Genomic DNA, 19,378 nt, shown 5'->3' with positions numbered 1-19,378 from the left:
AGTCGAGATGGGCATATGCCCTTGATTACTACCAGGACCGCAGGCCAAACCTCCACAGCCGCGGCGGCCTCATAAATCAGTTTTTAAGTAGCAACCAAATGGACATTTCCCAGCTGAGAGCCCAAGCCTCTGCTTGTCCTATGCAGGAGCAAGTCTGGCAGAGGTTTGGGGGAGGGGGATGCAGTTCCAAGGCCAGGGGCTTCCTAAGGGAGGGAGTTGCCTAGCTCTATCAGAAAGGGAGGAAAGCTGATTTCAGGCTTGACCTGGGGGTAATTTAGGGACTTCTATGAGTGGGCAGAAAGAGGATGAGGCAACAGGTGTGTGGACAGAACCCCTCATCCTGAACTTCAGAAGCCCTGAATTCACAGATCCTTCCTTTCCTGAACCTATGGTTCAAACTCGCTATTCCAGAGGTCACCATTTAAAAAATAAAGAATTCTAGTAAACTGACCTGGAGACATTGCTTTCCTTCAACTCCTCTACCCTACTGCCCCTCCAGATTGGAAATAGGTTGTGCCTGGAAACAGGCATGCCCATTTTTGGGGTGGGGGTGTATAAACTGGGTGAGGAAACATACTGAGGTATGATAAGTAGATGGATAGACAGATATAGGTAGTTGAGGCTTGGATTTCAAGGAAAATAAAATAACTAACAATTGAGTATTGTACATAAACACTGCTAATTGGTATGGGTTTGTATGGCTGCCTAGAATTGGGAGGGAATATGAGATATGTGGATACTTGGGGGAGGAGGCAGAATAGTGGAATTCTATATATGTAATTGTCTATGTTTGTGTCTGTATGCCTTTGGTGGGCAGGGCAGGAATGTGAGACTCTGTGCCACTGTCTATATGTATTATTGTGCATGTCTAGGGGAAGGGAGGGAATTTGTCAGGCTGTGTATGTATCTGGGGGAGAATATTGCTCTTACAAGAACATTTAAGAGTAGGCGTGCCAATGACTCCAGAATACATGGTTGCAGGGCAAAGAAAGTACCACTAGATAGGAAAATTTGAGATTGTGGACTGGGGAGGGGTTTTGGGGGGGGGGATAACAAGTTCCTTTTTCTGTCTGCATGTCGAATTCTATCCATGGGGGGCACCTGTATAATCATATGAGTGTAGAGCACTGAGTGTGGGAATAGGGATATCTGTCTGTATGTGTCCAGGAGGAGCGTGTGTATTAAGGGCTCGGTATCCCGTTCAGTCAAAACCTGCCATCTTCCACCCCGCCCAGCTCCCCACCTCCATTTCAGCTCCAGAAGGTCTTCCCTACTACCTGCCCTCAAAGTCACCCATTCTCCCATAGTCACCTCTCTCTGCATTGGGCTGTGAGGCATCAGCGACCCTTAGCATGGATGAGGGAGGGCATCCTGTTTCCCAATTCAGGCTCTGTGCTGAGTAAGAGAAGAGTCCCTCTCCTCCCCAACCTAGGCTGCCTCTACCTCTTGCTGTCCCGCACCTTCTCTGCCCACTAAACCCAACATGCCCGGCCAGGGCAAAAAAGTGGAGGGCTTCTGAGTCTGCAGGTCGGCGTAGAGAATTTGGGCGAGGGTCCCTGGCCCTCTGTGGTGGAAGAAAGGGCGGCGTGTGTGTGTGGGGGGGGGCTGTCGGAGCCTTCTCCCGCTCTGTGTCTCCTCTCTGGGTGAACAGATGTCTCGGAATTTTAGATGCGCTCCCCGCTCCTCCTCGCTATAACCCCCCCCCCCAGCTGGCACCGGCTGCGGTGTGGCGCTCCCTCCCCCACCCCCCACCCCTTTCTACTTCCCCCTGGAGTCCTGGCAGCCGAACTGGCTGACGGACCGAGTCGGCGGCCGGGTTAGCTGGTCTGGCTGAGGGCAGGAAAAGGGGATCGGGCGGGGTTAGGGCAGGAACTTCGGCCAGAGGCGGGGAGGGGCCCGGGGGCGGGATCGAAGTAGCTGCAGGGTTCAGCTAGCCCAGGCGGGAGGGGATGAACTGGAGACAGGCCTCTGGGCGGATCCAGTCTGAGCCAGCAACGCGATCTCTGTAGGTCTCCTTCTCTGTATGTGTCTGTCTCTATGTCTGTCTCTATTTCTTTCTGACCGTCTCTGTTATCTATAGGATTCTGTCTTTTGGTGGTCTGCCCCTCGCTCTGTGGCTGTCTCCGTCTCTCTCTCTTTCTGCCCTCGGCTCTCTATCTCCTTCTTTCCTCCTCATGTGGTTCTCTCAGTCTCTGCCTCTCCATTTCTCTGCCCCACCCCAGTGCCCAGATAGTAACGGCGAGAAGTCAGATTTCGCCAACTGCTGCATGCAGGGCCCTCACCTCCAGGCAGCAACCGATTTCCTCTTCTTCCCATACACCTTCCCCTTCTCTCGAATTTTCCTCTAAATATCTCCTTTGCTTGGCATGAGGGGACTGTGTCCTCTGCCCCCTCCCGGATACACCGGGTTGCTGGCTCTAAAGGACAGTTAAGACTGAGGTGTAGGTGAGAGTAGGGACGAGAAGGGAATGAAGGGAACAGGAGGGGACAAGTGAATGAGGCCGGGAAGAGAAACACCCGAATTCCCTCATCAGCGTTAGTTAGTTAATTAATAATCCAATCCAATTGAACTCCGGTTTGGGGACGGGAGGAGACCGATGCCCAGCCCCAGGCAGAAGCTGGGCCGGCCGGGCTTGGCCACCCCCTCCCACCCTCTGCCCCCGCATTCCGAGGTAAAAGGCATTTGTTCTCCGGCTGGTGCCAGCAGCGATTGGCAGATTCGGATAGGCACAGTCATTCCGCACACAGATGTCCCTTCGTTAACTCCTGTGATATGAATTCTGTCAGCTCTGAAACGAAGAGAGGGAGAGACAGAGACAGAGACAGAGAGAGCCAGAGAAACGGAAAGGAGTAGAACAATTGCCTGAAGAAGACACGATCAGGCTGATTTCCTCCCTCCTGCCCCTTCTCACCCCAAAAGAAAAAGTCTCTTCAGACTCTTGGGGGTGGATCAGTAACATTCTGATACCCTTTTCTCTCCTTTCCATTTAAATCTTGCTCTTCTCATTCACTTCCAGTGAGTTTTACCACCATTACTCTACCCCACCCCCACCCCACCCAAAGCCCATAATTTCAGAATCTCAATATCCGAGAACAGGGAGATCGCACAATTCCACAATCGTACAAAATTCTGGGATTTCAGAGTGTAAAAATTCCCATATTGGAGAATTTCGGGTTTCGAGAATATCAGAATCCCTAGAATTTTCTTATTCGAAGATGTAAATTCCAGGAGCCAGAACCTAATGATTTTAGAATTCTAGAATTTCTGTATACAAGTCCTCCAATTGACAGTGGCAGAGGGTGGGGGAGCCGTAGGAAAACAGAGTGGTGCTATAACCAAATATCCTACTAGTTCTTATATGGACGAAGGAATGTAGAAAGAGACGTCCTTGCAAGAAGCATGAGGGTGGAGGGTTTTATGCTCCTGGATCTCAAATGCTGCCCATTGAAGGCAGAGAATGGGGTAGGATTGCTTCTAAAGTCAGCACTTAAATTAAAAAACTAGAGGAGGTCAGCTTCCTCACCTCCTCCCATATCCTTCTGGGCCAAAGAACTTCCTTCTGCTTCCCTATACTCATATCGCTCTTTTCTTGCTCCTTGCCAGGCGCTTTAGGACACTGCTATTTGAGTCTGACTTCCATGCATTTCTTGGAGAATGTTACTTACTGTCTCCTCCAAAGGTGTTTGGTTCCTATCTTGCAACTTTAAGCTTTCTGGGAGAGGTATTGGGTGTTAAAAAGGGGCGATAGCTCTAAGAATGAATGATGGAGTCGAGAGGGCTCTGGGTTCCTGGTTCATTATGGTAGGATTTTTTTTTGTTTTTATTTTTTGTTTGTTTGATGTTGGAGTTTGTTGTTGTTGTTGTTGTGTGTGTGTGTGTGTTTTTTTTTTTTTTAAGATTAAGCCCCCCTATCCTGTGTCATCATTTTTATGGGATCTGCAATTCTGGCAAAAATCTGTCTTTAATTTAGCTGTCCATATAAAAATCCTCACTGTATAATAATGAACAGATGCCATGGAATTTAAGCTGGAGCTTCGGCTCCTCCCCGCCTTCCCCCCGCGCCTGGCACCGGGCACTGGGCACCGGCTGAGTGGCATCGATTGGCACAGTCACCAAGGCGAAGGGTGGGCACGGGGCACCCCGGCTTCTCGCCAGGGTCCTAGGGTGGGGCACAAATTGGGGGAGGATACTCAGGGGAAGGTGGGCTGCGGGCTGAAGAGGGTATGAGAGAGTTTTATTTTCTGCGAAGAGACTTAGGATTTGAGAGCTTTCTTTCTAGGTCCGTAGCGATAAAAAAAAACACACGTGCTCCCAGACACACTCCAATTTGCGTACCTCATCATCGAATGTGAAAGCCAAGATTTGGTGATGTTAACTGAGCTGATATTGTCCGATGGACTCCCCTTACCATGATCAGCCCAATTCTTTCCTCCGTTCTCCTGTCACTTTGTTTCTCAGCCCCTGCGGGAGCCAGAGTTCGCTGAAAGCGGGTTTCATTCTTTGCCCAGCAGGACCAGGCAGGCCCCCAGCTCTGTCTGCCGTCTCCCTAACTCCCTCGGGAATTTGTTTCAATCTGTAACCTGGGCCAAAGTAGGGTAAACCTGGCTTCCCCTTGAAGGACAGGGGAAGCCCGGGAAGCTACCAGTCATGAGAGGGAGGGGAGTTAGTGAGAGAAGATGGTTTACAAGCCCTCCCCACCTGAGTTCTCTTCCCTTTTCCCAGGGGGGAAGACTGAGGATTGCAAATCCAAGCCTCCTGGCTCTCTCCTCACTCAACAATGTATAGATTGGGTGACTGAGGTTGGAGTTGGGAATTTCTGGGCCTTGGTTTGCTTCCCCCCCAACCCCCCCGCAGTCCGCTTTCTCTTTAATGCGGCTCTGGCGAGAACAGATGTCCCGGAGTCGGGCTGGCTGCCCAGACCCGCCCAGCTGTGCCCTTGGCGGTGACTTGGCTCAGGATAGGAGCTGGCACGAGAGTCCCCAAAGGGGATGGTCTCGGAGAAGGATGGGGTGCCCGCTCCGAGCTTCTAGCCAGGACCCGACCTGCCATCTCAGTCACTCACTCGGAGCGCAGGGCAGCCATGGCTGGGAGCCGCGGAGCTCTCCGGAAAAAGAGAGAGCTGGAAAGACTGAGCCACGTCGAATTATTTAAAGAATATTACATTAGTTTCATATGCTATGGCGTCGTCCCCAACAGTAGAACATGCCACACGGTTTTCAAGCTGGCGTCTAAGGCAGGCTTATAACAACTGCTTGAGAATCGATATTAGTTGTTGGATAATCAGACGAGGTCGGAGGAGTTGACCGCTGTCTGACTGAGTTCTGGCACATTCTGACGCTACTGTGAAAGAATAGATTAGGGTTCTCATTTAAGGCTATATAGCCTGTTCCTTTTGGGCTCGAGGACTCTCCTGTGGTGTAGGATAGTGCTCTTGTAACGCGTCAGGGCTGTATGACGCTATCTATACTCCCTGTCTACAGCCTTCACTCTGGCCATCTGCCCAAAGACCTCCTACAGTCCTATCGCACTTCATTCCCAGAACCCACTCCGTGCCCTGACCTGACGCCCCGGGAAGACTCTCTTATCTCAGCATCAAGGCTGACAAAGTTTCAGAGCTCAGAGCTTCCTTCGGGCGTAGTACCAAACCTCATCACCATCTTGCATCAGTTTATCCCAACCTCTGACCCGACTATAATTCTTAACGAAAATTTGGGAAAGAACTGAGCTGACAAAGGTCCAATTCTCATTCTCAGTACTTTCAAGTTTGATTTTCTCTGGTCCTTTTCCCCTCCCTTTCCCCACCAGCATCACTTTTCAAGGCCGGGGGAGGAAGTCAAAAAGTGATTCAGACAGAGACAGTGAGACAGAGACGGAGAGACATAGACAGAAGGCATAGACCGCAGGTCTGAAGTCCGATTCTCTCTCTCTCTCTCTCTCTCTCTCTCTCTCTCTCTCTCTCTCTCTCTCTCTCTCTCTCTCTCTCTCTCTCTCTCTCACACACACACACACACACACACACACAATTCCTCTTTAAAAAAAAATACTGGGGCCACAGCAAGACCCGTTCTCTCTGTCAGGGCTTCACCTGAGAGATTGGAAAATTGGACCAGGAGAGTAGGACAATGGGTGAAATAAAGGTACGCCACGTGTTAAGATTATGGGGCCAGAGATTCCTCATCGGACTGCCATTTTGTGAATTCTTTTCCTCTTTGGTTGGTAACAGGAAAAAAATCAAACACTGAAACTATATCTCTGGAAAAAATAAAAGTTCTTCCGATTTTTTTGGAATCGGATAACTCTGGAGTTTCTGAGTTTTAGGTTCTGAAGGGAAAGAAAAGAACAGAAGGAGAATAACATTGTCTAGCCTCACTTTATGAGTATTTTGCTAGATATCTTCAAAATAAGAGAAGTGAAAAAGAACTCCCATGGGGCAGGAGCCACAAAACAAGCACTCTGCCTCTCCATGAGTGGCTACATCAGAATTCTTCTAGCCTTAGGAGGGTATATTATTTGGGTATTTGATCTGAGAGTTATCTCCTGTACTTGGAGAGGGTGGGAGGTAGAAGGGAGGAGGTCCAACCAGCAGGAGAGATCAGAAGTGGAGAAACCTGGAATACTGGCATAAGGATAAGCACTTCCCCCTTTTCACTCAGGACAACTAGAAAAATGATTGGAAGGGAAGAGAAATATATACAAATATAAACATATGTATATATATATATGTGTGTATTTCAAAACAGAGATTGTTTGGGGGGGGGTGACAGGGACAAGAATAAGCCCAAAGGAAAAAACTCCAGCTCAACCAAACATCCAATTCTTTAAGGTTCCAGTAATTTCTGGAATTAGTGTGAATTGAACACTTCTGTGTCTGGAGATCCCTCTTGTGGGAATTGAGAAATGAGGAAGGACATATTTCCTCTCCTTTTTGGCCATGGGAATAACATTGGGAGGAATCTTTTTTCTCCTCTTCCCTCACTTCTTCCTTCTGCTGATATTACTTCTCTTGGCGCTCTGTATGACTCTGTATGTGTATATGTGTGACCGTTACTGAGGAAACTTGGGGATTCATGTATATGTTATCTTTTCAGTTGCCTCATTTTGCTGGAAAAGTTGAGGATGGAGAAGGAAGGGCAAAGGGCAGCTGTCTGTTGTGTATCTGCATATGGGAGAGTAGAGGAGGAAAGATTGGACAGGAAGAGGGTGGTTCTGGAGATTTGTAGGAAGCAGAGTTGCTCAGAATCATGGTGGGTGGAAAATGGCAAGTCTTCCCAACCCAGTCTTTCCCCCTTAGCAGCCCTGAGACAAAGCTCAAGTACATGAGTCCTCCCTCCAAGTGATCAGGAATTTAGTCCCAAGAAATAGGAATCAATATGTAACCAAGTTCTGGGAGAAGCAAAAAGTATTGGAGGGGGTATCAAGTGAGGGTCTTAAAATAGATCTGTGGGTCTTTCCTGGAAAACTTAGAGTGACAGATTGATTTCCTCTAAAAGGAATGCTCGTAGAATAGTTAAACCATCTCCAGGTCTCAGGATCTAGACACCTGAGTCCTTCCCCCACTCCAAGATCCTACTGCTCAGGCCTCTGCCCCCAGGCTCAATTGCACAAAACTGAATTGAGCTAGTCCTGGGATGGTGAGTAATGGAAGGGAAGACAAGGTGGAAAGAGGGAAGGAAGGGAGGATTCTTCTGTCTCACAGACTATAGTTGGAAAGACACTCACTTAGATCCTGGAAAAAGAGATACCAATGTTTTTATAGGCCTGCCTGATAGGTCACTGAGAGAGAACACTGCTAATTGAGAGCTCAGACCACAACCTAGAGAAAATCCCAGGAGAATTCAGTGAAATTCTGGGGAAATTGCAGTGAAATTCTAAGAAAATTGGTGGCAAATTCTAGGAGAAATGCGGGAGGGGCAGGGGACTGTAAATGTCTTTCTGCAGTCTGGGACTAAGCAGTAAAGGACAGCTGTGGTTAGCCTACTCTTCAACCTGAGAGTTCAGCACCAGGGCAATGGACAGCTCGTCACTGTAACTCACTTCTGTGCTCAGGTGTTGAGTGTTTCTTTTCTTTTCTTTTTCCCGTTTGAAAGCGGAATGAAGGCAGCGTATGGATCCTATCTTTGAAGAGCCAGAAAACATAATTTGCCTCACCCAGAACTTTTGAACTGAGATTTTCTCTCTTGTCTCCACCCTCTTTCTCTTTTGCTATTTACATGCTCTCTTTGATGCTTTGAACTAATTATCCTTTCCTAAATAAGGCCAACACCTCAGAATTCTACAACTCCAAGTTCCCACTTAAAAGGAAAAATAACTCCTTTTAAAAATCATGCCGTTTTGGAGACAATTGGAATAGGCATTCTCGAAAAGAAACGAGACCCGTCTTTTCCACGATTGAGGGATACGTAGGGCAGGAACTATTTCCTATACTGGCTCCATTATCAGTACTAGGTGTTGGGAGTTAGGGAAAAGAGGAAGAAAAGGAAGGGGGATCTTAATTAGAAGTAGGTCCAAGACTACTATAGGCAACAAACCTCAAAGAAATGTGACACTGACTTTTATGAGAACTGGAATTTTGTAAGAAACTTTTGAGAAAAACCAAAGTGATGCAGAGGCTTCTCATCTACGGTGTCCTCTTCCTTTCCTCCATTATTTTAGGGCCCTCTCATCTCTGAACAGTATGAGATGAAAAGGAAAATTGCCAACTCAACAATGTAGGGAAACTCAGTGGTTATTTGCTACCACTGGGGTTCTGAAAATTCCTGGTGTTCAAAATCCTGAGGATTTTGTTTGGTCTATCTGCGAAAGTTTATACAGAATCAATCTCAAACTTCCAATGGTTCCCAGGCTTCCTCTCACCCTTTTCCCTCCCCCAAAGGGCACAAATTTAAAACTTAATACCCCAAATTCTGAGAGGCTGAAAATGGTCAGTCTGGAAAAATCTCCAGTTAAAAAAAAAAGAACACTTTTCTTTCCCTCCACCTTCCTTCTGATCTTTAAATATACCCCTAACAACTGGCTCTTTATTAAGATTCCTCCAAACCCTTTTCGTGTCTGACACACTGAAGATCTGAGTCTCTATTGTCATCAGGTGCAGATGATTTCCCTCCTGTGTCTTGACTTTTTTCCCTTTGAAACCAGATAAAGAAACAGATGTATGTTGTTATTGTTGTTTTAAGAGAGAAGGCATGTGCTTATGTGAGCATGTGTCTGAGTGTAACTGTCAAGTGCCTATGCTCTTGCATGTGCCTATGCCTGACTGTGCAAATGCCATACTGTGAGTACCTGTTTGTCTAAGGGTGTTGTCTTGCACGGCTCTGTGGAGTTCTATCTCCACGAGGAGGATACAATTGCTCAAGACCAAGGGCCGCTGACCACCTTATAGCTGACCCCAAGGTCTCCTCTCCCTTTTCCGACCTCTTTTAACCTACTTGTCAACTCAACCCCGACACTCCCAGGATCCCCAAACAATCACCCCGAAATGAAACGACGCCACCGTGAGAAATCGCCGTCCAGCTTTGCATCTCATTTACATAAATATTTATTAATCGTCATTAAACTGAACAGAAACACGCAATGCACTTCGGGTGTCCAACGGGAGTTTCAGTTTCGATAAAATGTGAAGGTGAAATTGCGTGTGTTTGAGTGTAAGAGAAATAGAGTGTCTGCATGAGTGTTTGCTTTTTTTGCTTTTGTGTCAATATATGTGTCTATTCGCCTGTTTGGTTGCGGGCTTGCTCTGCGAGTACCTGCTTCTCCTTAACTTTCTATTTTGTGACAATAACAGAGAAGATCCTGGCCTCCTCTGGGCCTTGGGTGCTGAAGAGACCGGACGAGGACCAGAAGGAACCCTCAGAAAAGTTTTGTCTCCAGGAATTAGATCTGCCCAAGCATCCTCTTGTCTATTCCCAGGCGTTAACCAGGAAAGGAAGACCACAGCAACAAACCCCAGGGAACTGGTTGACCGGGCTTGGAAAAGGGAAGGGATGGAGGTCTAAAGGGTGACTTGGGCTAAAGGAATGCCTTTGACCTGTAATGTTTCCTTCCCTCCTTCCCTTCCCCAGACCCGAGAAAGGCTATAGCTCCCTTCTTTCCCAAGTAGCATTGCATATTTACCGTGTGGTTGTGTGTGTTCCTCTGTGTCATTGTGCATGTCGCTGTGTCACTGTGTGCGTGTGTGCGTGCGTGCTGTGTCAGTGTGTGTCTTTATCATGCAAGCCCCCCTCCCCAAACCGACCCTCCCCCAACAGTTCGCCATTTCATACAAATTTGGAAACAGGTTTAAAAAACAGTATGACGCACAATGGGGACGGGTAAGGAAGGGAAAGGGGAGGGTGAGGGAAGTGACACTGATGTCCCAAATCTCGGAGTCACTGACTGTAAGAACCGAGGGAAGGGAGAAGGAATTTGAAGGGGTAAGAGGGGAGTAGGGAGAGAGGGGAGGCGCCACGTCCCCAACTTCACCAAAGTGCACATATCCGCTTCTGCAGCTCCGGCCCCGGCCATGGAGCCGAGGAGGGGTGGGGGGGATCCCGGGGGGCCAGGGGGCGGGGCCGCTTGGCTCAGTCAGAACCTCCTTGCATAGATATTTGTGTCTTTTTATTTTTTATTTTATTTTATTTATTATTTTTTTTTTTGCCTTTTATTGCTTCTAAAAGTTCTTACTGTGTTTTCTCTCCGCTCCGGACTCTGCGTTCGGCCTCCGTCGCCTTTTTGCGTTTTTGTGTTTGTTTTTTTGTGTTTTTTAAAAAAGAAAGAAAAAAACAAAAAAGAAAAAAGTCGGAATCTGGTTACAATGGACTTGACCTTTTTCTTTCCTCTCGGATCCCCATTTCCTCCCCCTCCTCCTCCCCTCTACTCCTCCCAACTCATATTAGTACTCCAAAGTGCTGAGACTGGGCGAGTGGGAGGCATTCAAGGCTCCAGATATGGTGAATTTAGTATGTCCTCCTCAGGGAAAAAGAATCCCCTCTTTTTCCACCACCCCCTTCCCACCACTACTGCATCCCCCTTTCTGTTACTTAAAAAACAGAACTTAAACGAAATGGAATCCGGCCGCTGGGCCGCCCCCTCCCCCCCACCCCCGTCCCCTTCTCCAGGCCCGAACTGACTGCACTGTTTATTGGGAGGGGGGGACTGAGGTTGAGAAGAGGAAATTAAGAGAAGGAGCTGAGAGTGTGTGCTTCCGAGGGGAAGCGCTGGGGAAGAAGGCGCTCCTGAAAGAAGCCGGATCCCTTGGGAAAGGTCTTAAGAGGGGTTCCCCCGGGGAAAGGAAAACTTCTGGGGCAAAGATAAGAGTGGTAAGGGAGGGGGAGACATCAACAGGTAACCCGACTGCACAGATGCGGGGAACGGAGAGAGCCTGGAGGAGGGGGGGTGGCCTCTAGTTACCTCGGCCCTGCCGCCCAAATCCCTGCCACGGTGGGGGGTGGCCCACCTTCTCCGAAGGGGGGGGGAAGTAAATAAATTAAAAGGGAAGGAACGAATAAAAAAGAAAACAAAAGAGGGGGTGAGGGAGGAGAGAGTTCTCAATTATGGAAAAATGCATTGAGTTCCTCATACATTGGGCCTCGGTCGTGGTGAAGGTGCATATCGTAAGACAAAAGATTCTCCGAGTGGACGCTCCCGCGCACTGCCGAGGAGCCGAAGACCAGGCCGTGGCCAGCTGGCCTGGAGCCGGGCAGGGCGGAATAGTGCATAGAGTAGTGGTAGGTTTTCTCGTGGTCCGGGGACGAGTCCTGCTTGAGGGAGAAGTTCCCGTTGAGGCAGAGCGGGGGACTCAGCGGCCCCTCATACTCCGAGCTGTTGTAGTCGGGAGAGGCGCCCCCGCCCCCGCCCCCGTACAGCGTCTCGTAGGCCGCACAGTAGCCGTGAGTCCGCAGGGCATGCGTGGCACCGCCGCCCAGCCCGCCGCCGGCCTGACACTGCGCGCCCGCGAGCCGCGAGCAGGGATACGGGTAGGGGTGCATGGCGAACGGGCCTCCCGAGCCGTGATAACGTCCGGCCCCCTCACCACCTTGCTCCGTGAGGAAGTTGCGCGAGTTGAGCTGGAGGCAGCCAGCCACCAGGTTGGTGGTTGGCTGCGATAGGCCCTTGCACAATGTCTGTACATAGGACACAAGGTCCGGTCGCTTGCCCGAGCGCAGAATCTCAGAAAGCGCCCAGATGTAGTTCTTGGCCAGGCGCAGCGTCTCGATTTTGGACAGCTTCTGCGTCTTGGAATAGCACGGCACGACCTTACGCAGGTTGTCCAACGCCGCGTTGAGGTCGTGCATGCGGTTGCGTTCGCGCGCGTTGGCCTTCTGCCGGCGCAGCTTGGAGCGCTCCAGCCGCGCCTTGGTCATCTTCCGTTTCTTGGGTCCCCGCTTCTTGGGCCGCTCACCTTCCGCCTCGTCTAGACCTTCCTCCTCTTCCTCCTCCTCCTCCTCCTCGCCCCCCAACTCGCCGTCGTCTTTGACCTCGCCCAGAGTAGGGTCCGGGGGGTCTTCGCCACGGAGAGGGCCTGGTTTTGGGGGGCGGACGGGCCCCGGTGCTCCAGCCCCAGGCCCAGGCGGTGGAGGCGGCGGCTGGGGCGGCGCGTCACCCTTTTCACTCCTGGGCTCGTCGTCGTCGCCGTCGTCTCCCCAGCTGGCAAACTTGGGGACGTCGGGGAGGAGGCCGGGCTCGCTGAACAGGCGGGTCAGCATGGTGGCCTGAAGAATTGGGGCGGGCGGGGATGGGGGTTGGGGGTGGGGAAGACAGACAAGGACATAGACACAGAGGTAAGCATGGGGCAGAAGAACCAGGGCATCCAACCCGCGTAAGTTCCACGCTGTTGTTAACACACACACACACACCCCTACACACACACACACAACATACCCTGCTCCTCTTTTCCAGACCCCCCCCATTTCCAAATAAAGCCTCTCCCCCAAGTGACCTCTTCCAAGCCTCCCATCCCCAGTAGCCTTACAGACTTCTGCCTCCTGGAATAGGCAAGCGACCCCCTCAAACTCTTGCCCACTCTTACCCCTAAACCATCCCAATCTCTCTTCACCCCTATGGCACTAGTGATACCCCACCTCCCCCAAGGCCTTCTTCCTTGCATTGGAGGAACACTCCCTCCAGAGCCTATCTGAAGCGGTCCATTTTTTTTCTGGCTAAGGAGCCTCTGGAATCCCTGGTGTTGGGGCTCAGGTGCTGCTCCCCTCCCCGCCACGCCAGCGTCCCCCCCCTTCCTAGGCCGGGAGCCCCCAACTCCGACCTCCTTGTTATAATCCTGGCTTGGATTTAAGGCCGACCCCCCTCCCCCTTCTCTCTGCATATTTTTCTCTATGAGAAGGGAGGTGGGGGTGGAGGGGTATTTTAGAGAACGAATTTCTCCGCTGGGGGCACGCCCCGAAATAATTTTCTTTCCTCCCTCCGGGAGGAGACTTTGAGTGTTTCTGGCCGTCCAGCTTCCCGGTCATGCCTCATGCCCAGGGCCGGGTGGATCCTACTTCTTTTTGCTTTGCCCCCTTCTGTTCCTTTCCCCACCCTCGCTGCCAGCCGTTCTACCGCCCTCAACCCTTAATCCAATTTTCAACTTGGCCCCGAGCCGCCCCCAGCTGCCCCCAGTCTCAGAGTCGAATCGGTCCCTGTCTCCGTCTCCAACTCCAGCTTCTTTTGCCAGGCCAACACCAGCTCTGTCCTCGGACTCAAGGCTTCAGAGCTCAGGAAGTCTCGGACAGGGGAACCGGGGTGCGCGTTAAGAAGCCAGGAACCAAGACCTTCCTGGCACCCCAGCGTCAAAAAACACCCGGGACACCCCTAAACCTCGCCGCCCACGGAATGGCTCCCCGAATCTCGTTATATTTGGGATTTGGTGAGAATTCGGGTTTTTTTTCCCCTTTTCTCTTTTTTTGCGGAGGGACATCTCGGGTTCTCTATGGGAATCAGGAGGAAGCAGAGACGGATGTCTATCTTGTCTCAGCCCCTTCGCCCCCAAGCCGCTTTTCTTGTTTTAATCCAGAGCCCCTTCGAAAACCAACGCCGCCACCTCCGCAGCCCAAACCCAGAACCGCAGACCCCGGGTGTCTTTGCGGGGAGGGGGGGGGTGTAAGCAGAGATCCCAAGGTGGCTCCATTCCCCACCGTATGGAGGGGGACCATCACCCCAGGAAGCCAACGGAGCATTTGGGGACTTCTTGGTCCCCCGATTCTAAAACCCACAACCAGAGCCCTCCCTGGCCGGCGGTTTAAATCTCCTGGCCCCTCGGACAACTTACCTCGAAGCGGAGTCGAGGGGAGAGGGGAGGGGGGAGGGGGGTAAGAGAAAGAGGGGGAGAGAAGGAATCTTCCTGTCTATTTCATTGTTTCCCCATCTTCAAGGAGCGGGGGCAGCGGCTCCTCAAGGCGGCGGGCGCCGGCGTCTTCAGAGCGCCATGCGAAGCGGGGAGCGAGTGTGGCATCTCTACCAGGCGGGGGTACCAGCCTCTATGCCAGGGCCATATGGGCTTGGCACGTCACGGGCAGCAGCTATCACATGAGAGACGGTGATTGGCATGCGTCTGCATTGGGGGAGAGCCGGCTCCCCCGGGACCAGCCGCCATCTGTCACTCTCTACTCCCAAAAAAAAAAAAAATTAAATAAATAAATAAAGAAAATAAATAAATATCTCTACGGTCCTCCCCTCTCCTCCTAACACAGGGAAAAGCGGGGCTGTAGATGGGGTGGGGGTGGGGGGGTAGGGGAATGGATCCCTTGGGGCATGTCCCCCCAGACAGGAACAATAGGGTGGGGAAGCTGGAAAGGGAGGGATTATGGGGGGTACCGTGGCCCCCTATTCTGCCCTTCCCCCTTCCTTTTCTGGAGGCTTGCTCACATCCACCCCCCCAAGCCCCCAAGGTGGGTCATGGACCAGACTCAGGGCTGGGGATGTAAACGGGGCTGTGTTCTTGCTGCCACCTACAAAGAGGGTCCCTCTCAAGCCACAAAGGGACAGCTGAGGCCCCCTTCCCAGGGTAGAAGTCCCAGAGTGGGTGGGGAGGGGGTGTCCCCAGCCCAGGCCCCATAGGTAGGTGTTGGCATCATGCCAGTCCTCATTCGGATCTGCCCCTCCTCCACCCACCCTCACACAACACACACACACACAACATATGTGGCTGAATGAAATTCAACCAAGGGAGAAGCAGAGAAAGAGAAAGATTTGCCTCGGTGTGTCTCTGTCTGCATTTCTGTGCTGCTACTTACATGTGTGTGAGACTATGGAAGAATTAATGTGACCATGTGTGCTTCTCTAATCGTGTTTGTATCTAGCTTCTCAGTTTGACTGTATGTGGGGGTGGGGGCTGGGAAGAAGTCCCCTAGCCGGGCTCATATACATCAGCCATCTGGGAAGGGTATGGACATGGACTGCTAGCAGCCCTCCCCAGGCCCTAAACACTCCAGGGGCAGTGTGCCTCCTTGGGAGCTGAGCCTGTTTCAAGAAGATGAAGGGGCTGAGAAAGGGCTGGAAGGTAGAGAAGATGGAATTTCAAGTGATGGGCAGGTAGTTGGGCTCCACTAACCCTTACAGAGTCATTCCTGACTGCCCTAGAGGGCTGCTGAGAGAGGGTCAGGGCAAGCATCTGCCCTTTCTCCCCTCCCTGGCCCAAACTAATCCTAAAGGCGAGCAGAATCAGGGATGTCTTGCACATTCATGCACACATACACATACATGCACAGCTGTTCTTATACTGTGATACAGATACAGTAGCCACACACATCACACATATCCCAACAGGTACATACCCCATTGTAGACACAATCATACAAGTGCATTTACACTTACCTGTGCCAAAACTTGGACATCTCCATGACTTGACACACACTTACTTTCACTTATTTTCATACCTGTGCACACATAGATCTGTACCAAAATACACATCCTTCAATTTCTCTTTTCACTGATCCTGGGTCAGGGAGAACAGGGAGGAAAGGAAATATTCTCACTCAATGCCCCCAAGGGCTGTTGCCAAACTTGCCTTGAGACAGGCATTAGATACAAATGTTTGTAAGAGGGAAACTAGTGCTAGAGATGCCCAGCCCCACTCCCATTAGTCCACTTCTCTGCCCTCTTTTCTGAAATTCCAGGAAGCCAGCTCTGCTTAGGTCCAGGTGGAGAGGTATGTGATGGGAAATAGAACTGGCAGCCAAGAGCTGCAGAATTTCTCCATCCCAAGGGATGATCTTCATTTCTTCAGGACTTAAAGAAGCCTTATACTTCCCCTCTCTTGTTGGCCCTACTCTTATCCCAGATTTCTCTACTGTTTTTTGAAAAAGATACCTGATAACTGTGGAAAGGTTCTCTCTCTGTCCTCTAAAGTCAGTCAGGTACACTTCAGGATGTCAGACTATGTAACAATATCTATTTAGGGCCTTAGGTCACTGTGACTCCTGATGCTCCCTGCCCCCATCATGGGCATTCGAGGACACACACACACACACACACACACACACCAGATTTTAGAACAGACACCATTGCCCTAGGAAAAATGGAAGGATAGAAGGACGGGAGGGAGGATCGGTAGATTAGTTCTGTCCTAGATGACATCCTGTCCCTGTATCTCAGGCATCACCTCAGGGCTCCATCAGACACTAACCTCCTGCTCCCCTTGGGGATTGAAAGGCTACACACCTGTTTCCCTAAGTATGTTCTCTCCAGGTTTTCAGGTGCCCCTGTTCACGGAGTTATTTTTGGTGGGCACCTCCAACCACACGTTCTCTCCTTAGGGAACCCCTGAAAGAAAAAAAATGCTACTTGTATTTTCTGGAACAAGAATAGTACTAGAGCAACCTAGGATAAGTAGGACCCTTCAGAGGTTGTGGTATTGCTCTCCCTCAAAATTTTACACCTATACTGAACCCCTTCAGTCCCTTTAGAAGGCAAGTTTGGAAGTGATAGAGGGGAGAGGAAGAAAGGGATCTTGGAAGATAATACATTTCTGCTCCATTTTCTTCCTGACCCCTGAGGCATAGTTCAGTAGTATCAGTGTTCCTTAGATTAGGGGCATCCTCAAGTGGATGGGGAGGACCCAAATTTCAAACAGTTTCCAGCTGGTTTGATTGGTTCTTATTCCCCTACCTGCCATTCCCTTGACCCTCTATTGACCCCAGGGTAGCCCCCTTTGCTATTAACCTGCTCTGGTCTTCCCTTTCATTTTACCCAAGGAGAGAAGGGAATGGGAGTGATCAGGAATCTGTTTCTGTCTCTGTCTCCAGTTTTCTCTCTTAATCTCCATTTCCTCTTCCTTTCAAAAAAAAATGGAGCAAGTTTTTCTTCACTTGACACATTTCAACCTTTTCTTTTAAAGGAAATAACATTAAAAAAAAACCAGGGGAAGAATTAGAGCCAAGGGAGATTTAGGGTGAGCATGTCTCTGTGATTGGTTGAAAGACACAGACACACAAGCACATACAGAGAGAGGAACAGAGAGACAGAAATGGAGAAAAAGAGACTGAGAGAGGCAGGACACCCAGAGATACCATCTGTTCCTCCCCCTGGCATTGGAGGGAGGGAGTTGATTTAAAAAAAAAAAAAGGAAGGTGAAGGGAGCTATGGAGACTCAGACTAGGCTAGGGCCCTTTTTAAGCTTCCCACTCCACATGGGACCTGTGTTCCGGGCACCTTGGTGTTCCTATGGTGACACAGCCCCCACCCCAAGGGAAATAGATCTCTGGGCACCTAAGATGGCTGCCTCAAGGGGGTGACAGCCATTTTGTTTCAACAGGGACTCTGAGAGGGCAAAGGGGTAAGGAGTAGCCTGGAAGAGGAATGTGTTGGATGGATTGTAGTGGTGGGCTTTTCTGGCAAACTGCTGGCAAACTAGGAGAATCTTGCTTCACATTGAGGATGAGACTGGTAGAAAACAGCCACAATCCCCCCTCCTCCTCATTTCTAGCCCTCATTATTCAGCCCCAAATATCTAAGCATTTGATATTCTTTGTGTTCATGGCATCTTGCATGTAAGATTATGGGGGTGGGGGAAGGAGGAGGTCAGCCTTCTTCCACCATAGAGGCAAAACTGAGGTGCAGAATCAGCCCTGTGCATGTCCAGACTAAAGGTCTATGCCCCTAGCATGAAGCATGTGGAGGGAAGGAGGAAGGGAGAGGTGGGCAGGCTGGCACTGTCCAGCCTGTGACCATTCTGTAAAGTAAAAATGCCCCCAAGCTTCCTCCTGATGCCTTGGCAGAGCATGCTCACTCCTCTACCCCTAGCTTGTTTTCCAGTAAGGTGGTGAGGGACACCCACCCTCAGTGCCTTTTCTGCTCCAGGGTGGGCGCCAGCCGGGCTGCCTTCCTACCTCCCCCCCCAAACCTCCCCCCGCCCGTTACAGTGTGCTAGGGAGCGGCGGGCACACCAGATGGCGTGGCTGGGAACGCAGCGACGTTGCCGGGAGGTGAGGGCTGGCATGGGAGTGAAGCAGCAACTTGCCTTGTGGTGCCATGGGGTTGGGGGGAGGGCACGTGCATCATTGAGCCCTTCCCCCCTGCTTCCTGTCTTGACCCTTACCAAGGTGCAATCCCAGAGAAGCCCTCCTTGATTTGTTCTCTCTGACCCAAGTGCCACTTGCTCTAAGATTGGGAACTCTCCCAAAGCTGGCTGAGCACACCCCTAGGATGCCAGGCCCTTGGGCAAAGTGTTCTGGGAAGGAGCCACTGCTGTTCCTTCCCTCCATGGAAAAAAGACAAACAAGGCAAGCTCCGTCTTCCCCCCACCCCACCCCCACCCCATCAATCAAAGACAAAAAAATGGGGCAGGACTGTCCACTAACAAGGAAGTCTCCCGGTCTGGATGTGGTATATGACCTTTGCCCCCAGTGACCTCTGATTCATGGACATAGAGAAAAAGTTCTCTTAGAAAGGGAAGTATTTCTTCTCCTGATACCTGTGAGCTCCAACAATTCTCTCCATTCCTCTTTGCTGGGTAGTATTTTCTGGTCCATAAAACCCTTTTTAGTAGATCCTTGCTGGACAACTTGAAGTGGGAGACAAGGTTCGAACCCCAAATCTGCCTGTTAGCAGCCATGTGATCTTTTTTGTTGTTCCTCAGTTGATTTAGTTGTATCTGACTCTTCATGACCCCATTTGGGGTTTTTCTTGGCAAAGCTACTGAACTGGTTTGTCACTTCCTGTTACAGTTCATTTTACAGATGAGGAAACTGAAACAGAGTTAAGTGACTTGTTCAGGATCACATATCTAGTAAGTGTCTGAGGTCACATTTGTACCCTCATATTTTACGGCCCTTTCCAGTTCTGACATTACATAGTGCGCCATTTTGAATAAGGGCCTACCCCAGCCATCCTCAAGGAACATAGGTTCTAATGAGGGAAGAAACACAAATCAGGGAGCTGAAAAGTTGGGGTGGGTATGGGAAGGGATAG

General features: G+C 50.5%; 1 protein-coding gene and 1 long non-coding RNA gene across 5 annotated transcripts; both read right to left on the bottom strand.

Moving 5' to 3' along the window:
- Window positions 1-9,520: 9,520 nt before the first annotated feature.
- Window positions 9,521-14,582, bottom strand: NEUROD2 (neuronal differentiation 2). Of its 4 annotated transcripts, XM_007482313.2 has the most exons (4): window positions 14,241-14,570; window positions 11,840-12,687; window positions 11,558-11,733; window positions 9,521-10,704 (listed from the first exon to the last, which is right to left on the bottom strand). In XM_007482313.2, the coding sequence occupies exons 2-4, from the start codon at window positions 12,679-12,681 to the stop codon at window positions 10,619-10,621; spliced, it is 1,104 nt and encodes a 367-aa protein (XP_007482375.2). In that variant the 5' UTR covers window positions 12,682-12,687; window positions 14,241-14,570; the 3' UTR covers window positions 9,521-10,618. The 4 variants fall into 4 exon arrangements, with proteins under 4 accessions (XP_007482375.2, XP_001366425.2, XP_007482374.1 ...); XM_001366388.3 differs by having other exon boundaries at window positions 11,558-12,687; XM_007482312.3 differs by having other exon boundaries at window positions 9,521-11,733.
- Window positions 14,583-14,831: 249 nt separating this feature from the next.
- Window positions 14,832-17,607, bottom strand: LOC103104913 (uncharacterized). Its single transcript, XR_462086.2, has 3 exons — window positions 17,132-17,607; window positions 16,631-16,732; window positions 14,832-15,905 (listed from the first exon to the last, which is right to left on the bottom strand). It is a non-coding gene; the product is annotated as an uncharacterized LOC103104913 (long non-coding RNA).
- Window positions 17,608-19,378: the final 1,771 nt, after the last annotated feature.

Source organism: Monodelphis domestica, chromosome 2 (assembly GCF_027887165.1).
Source record: "Monodelphis domestica isolate mMonDom1 chromosome 2, mMonDom1.pri, whole genome shotgun sequence".
Lineage (NCBI taxonomy): Eukaryota > Metazoa > Chordata > Mammalia > Didelphimorphia > Didelphidae > Monodelphis > Monodelphis domestica.
This window is presented reverse-complemented; position numbering and strand designations above follow the sequence as displayed.

Coding starts and splice junctions, on each gene's coding strand:
- NEUROD2 (XM_001366388.3), bottom strand. CDS start 12,681: ATGCTGACCCGCCTGTTCAGCGAGCCCGGCCTCCTCCCCGACGTCCCC. Junction 10,705..11,557: donor CACCACGACCGAGGCCCAAT/GTATGAGGAACT, acceptor AAACGCAAAAAG/GCGACGGAGGCCGAACGCAG.